Source organism: Octopus bimaculoides, chromosome 25 (assembly GCF_001194135.2).
Source record: "Octopus bimaculoides isolate UCB-OBI-ISO-001 chromosome 25, ASM119413v2, whole genome shotgun sequence".
Taxonomy (NCBI): Eukaryota; Metazoa; Mollusca; class Cephalopoda; order Octopoda; family Octopodidae; genus Octopus; species Octopus bimaculoides.
The window spans coordinates 28407473-28410074 of NC_069005.1; the positions used below are offsets into that span (position 1 = coordinate 28407473).

General features: G+C 39.5%; 1 protein-coding gene across 2 annotated transcripts in view; it reads right to left on the reverse strand.

Annotated features, from left to right (window-relative positions):
• Positions 1–2602, reverse strand: part of LOC106868692 (uncharacterized) — a 39757-nt gene that overhangs the window by 11051 nt on the left and 26104 nt on the right. For both annotated transcript variants that reach the window (XM_014914079.2, XM_052976600.1), the window contains exons 2-3: positions 1846–1931; positions 1297–1415 (exon numbers count right to left, since the gene is read on the reverse strand). In XM_014914079.2, coding sequence (XP_014769565.2) covers positions 1297–1415; positions 1846–1929 — 203 coding nt within the window. In that variant the 5' untranslated portion in view covers positions 1930–1931. The remainder of the gene's footprint in view (positions 1–1296; positions 1416–1845; positions 1932–2602) is intronic.

Consider the following 2602-nt stretch of genomic DNA (forward strand, 5'->3'; position numbering starts at 1 on the left):
GGGGGGGGGGGCTAGTTGATTACATCAACTACAGTACTTGACGGGCGCTTATTTTATCAACCCCAAAAAGATAAAAGGCAGAGTCGCCCCTGGTGAAATTTGAACTCAGAACATGAAGACAGGCAAAATGCTGCTAAGCATTTTTTCACAGTGTCACTGGTTACAGCAATTTGGTCTCTCTTCCTGTTACCTTTTCTCATATAACATGACTGTGTTGCATTCAACAAAAGCACAAACTGTAACCTCTGGTGCCCATTAACACACATTAATTATATGCAGTGATTAAGCTTCTTTTCACAATATTATTCAGCAAGTTATATACAGAAGACACCTAGTCAGTGTGTTCATTGAACATTGACCCATTAATCTATTGAATGTACATTTGTAAATATAATGATCAGACCATTTCGAGTTTGGCTGTTGCCAGTAAGACATGTGAGCAAGATCGTTGCTGGTGCCGATGGACTGGCTCCTGTGCAGGTGGCACGTAAAATACACCATTTCAAGCGTGGCCGTCGCCAGTACTGCTTGACTGGCCCTCGTGCCGGTGGCACGTAAAAGCACCCACTACACCCTCGGAGTGGTTGGCATTAGGAAAGGCATCCAGCTGTAGAAACTCTACCAAATCAGAGTGGAGCCTGGTGTTGCCTCCTGGTCCACCAGTCCTCAGTCAAATCGTCCAACCCATGCTAGCATGGAAAACGGACGTTAAACGACGACGATGATGATGATGATGAATGAAGATTCATGGCTCAGTGGTTAAGGTGTTCAGTTCACCATCATAAGGTCAGAAGTTCAATTCCTTGAGCAAGACACTTTATTTCACATTGCTCCAGCTGGCAGGAATGAGTTGTACCTGTAATTCAAAAGGGGCCAGCCTTGTCACACTGAATCTCCCTGAGAACTACATTAAGAGTATGTATGTCTGTGGAGCGCTCAGCCACTTGCATGTTAATTTCACAAGCTGGCTTTTCTGTTGGTTGGATCAACTGGAACCCTCCTCGTTGTCATAACTGACAGAGTTCCAATAGCAGTAGTGTTGCAGGTTAATAAAACATTTGGAAACCCAAACTTCAGTGAGATCATTGCCTACAAACGCAACCTACCTCACACAGCAAACAACCGACAAAGGACACATGACTGATTGTCTCACTAAAGATGTATCTGAAACACAGTCCAATATATTTCTCTACAGAGAGGGGATGGTCATGTCTAGGATGCTTTAGATCACAGCTCTGCTGGATTAGGATTAATCTGGCGCTAAACAACAACGATAATAAGAAATAAGAAACTTACGAGTCGTTGCTGTTTATGTCTAATGAGAAATTTGTAAAAGAAAAATTTCCGCTGCCGCTATTGAGTTCTATAAAATCTTCCTGTGAATTATTACCAATATACACTTCACTGATCAACACCTGTAAATAATAATAATAATAATAATAACAACAACAATAACAACAACAACAATAATAATAATAATAGTAATAATAATAATAATAATAATAATAATAACAACAACAACAACAGTAACAACAACAATAACGATAATGATAAAGGTAATCTTTTCTACTGTAAGCACAAGGTCTGAAATTTTTCTCAACTGGTATTTATACCCTTGACCCTGAAAGGACGAAAGGCAAAGTTGATCTTGGCTGAAATTGAACTCAGAACAACAACAATAACGATAATAACAATCCTTACTAGTAAAGGCACAAGGCCTGAAATTAAGGGGTAAGATCAAGACAGAGAATGATCAAGAGAGAGAAACATACAAAAGAATGAACAAGTTAAGAAGACAGTACAGGTAATGAGGAGGATCAAGAGGAAGTGAAAGTGAAAGTATACCTCTGCCCATTCTTTGGTGAGTGAAAAACATGTGGGAGCCAGCAGCAGTAGCAACAATAAGTTTGGTAAAATTTTAGAAGACATTTCTGAAACAGAGATAAAAGAAAGTTATTTCCATGCATCATTAATTGATTAATTTGAAATATTGCTAATGAATACAATTTTGCCTAAATTAGATTTAAATTAAATTTTAAGATGTATCGTGGTTTGTGTTTGATATAGATAGCAGTTAGCTAATCTCTGTGGACAGAAAGGTTAGGCATATGTTGTCTGATGAGCCTTCAAACAGGTATGAAACTTTTTATCCCCATGGAGATTGAACAAAACTTGCTTACACATATTTAGATTTTGAAAGGTGATTTATATAGGTGCAAGCATGGCTGCATGGTAAGAAGCTTGCTTCCCAACTACATGATTTTGGGTTCAGTCCCACCATGTGGCACCTTGGGCAAATGCTTTCTATGATAGTGTTGGATTGGCCAAAGCCTCGAGTGGATTTGGTAGATGGAAACTGAAAGAGTCCTGTCATATATGCGCACACGTGTGTGTTTGTCCCCACCACCACTTGACAACTGTGTTGGTTTGTTAGCATCCCCATAACTTAAGGCTTTGGTCGGTCCGAGACTATAGTAGAAGACACTTGCCCAAGGTGCCATGCAGTGGGGCTGAACCCGGAACCATGTGGTTGGGAAGCAAACTTCTTACCACACAGCTACACCTGCGCCTATATATATATATATATATATATATATATATA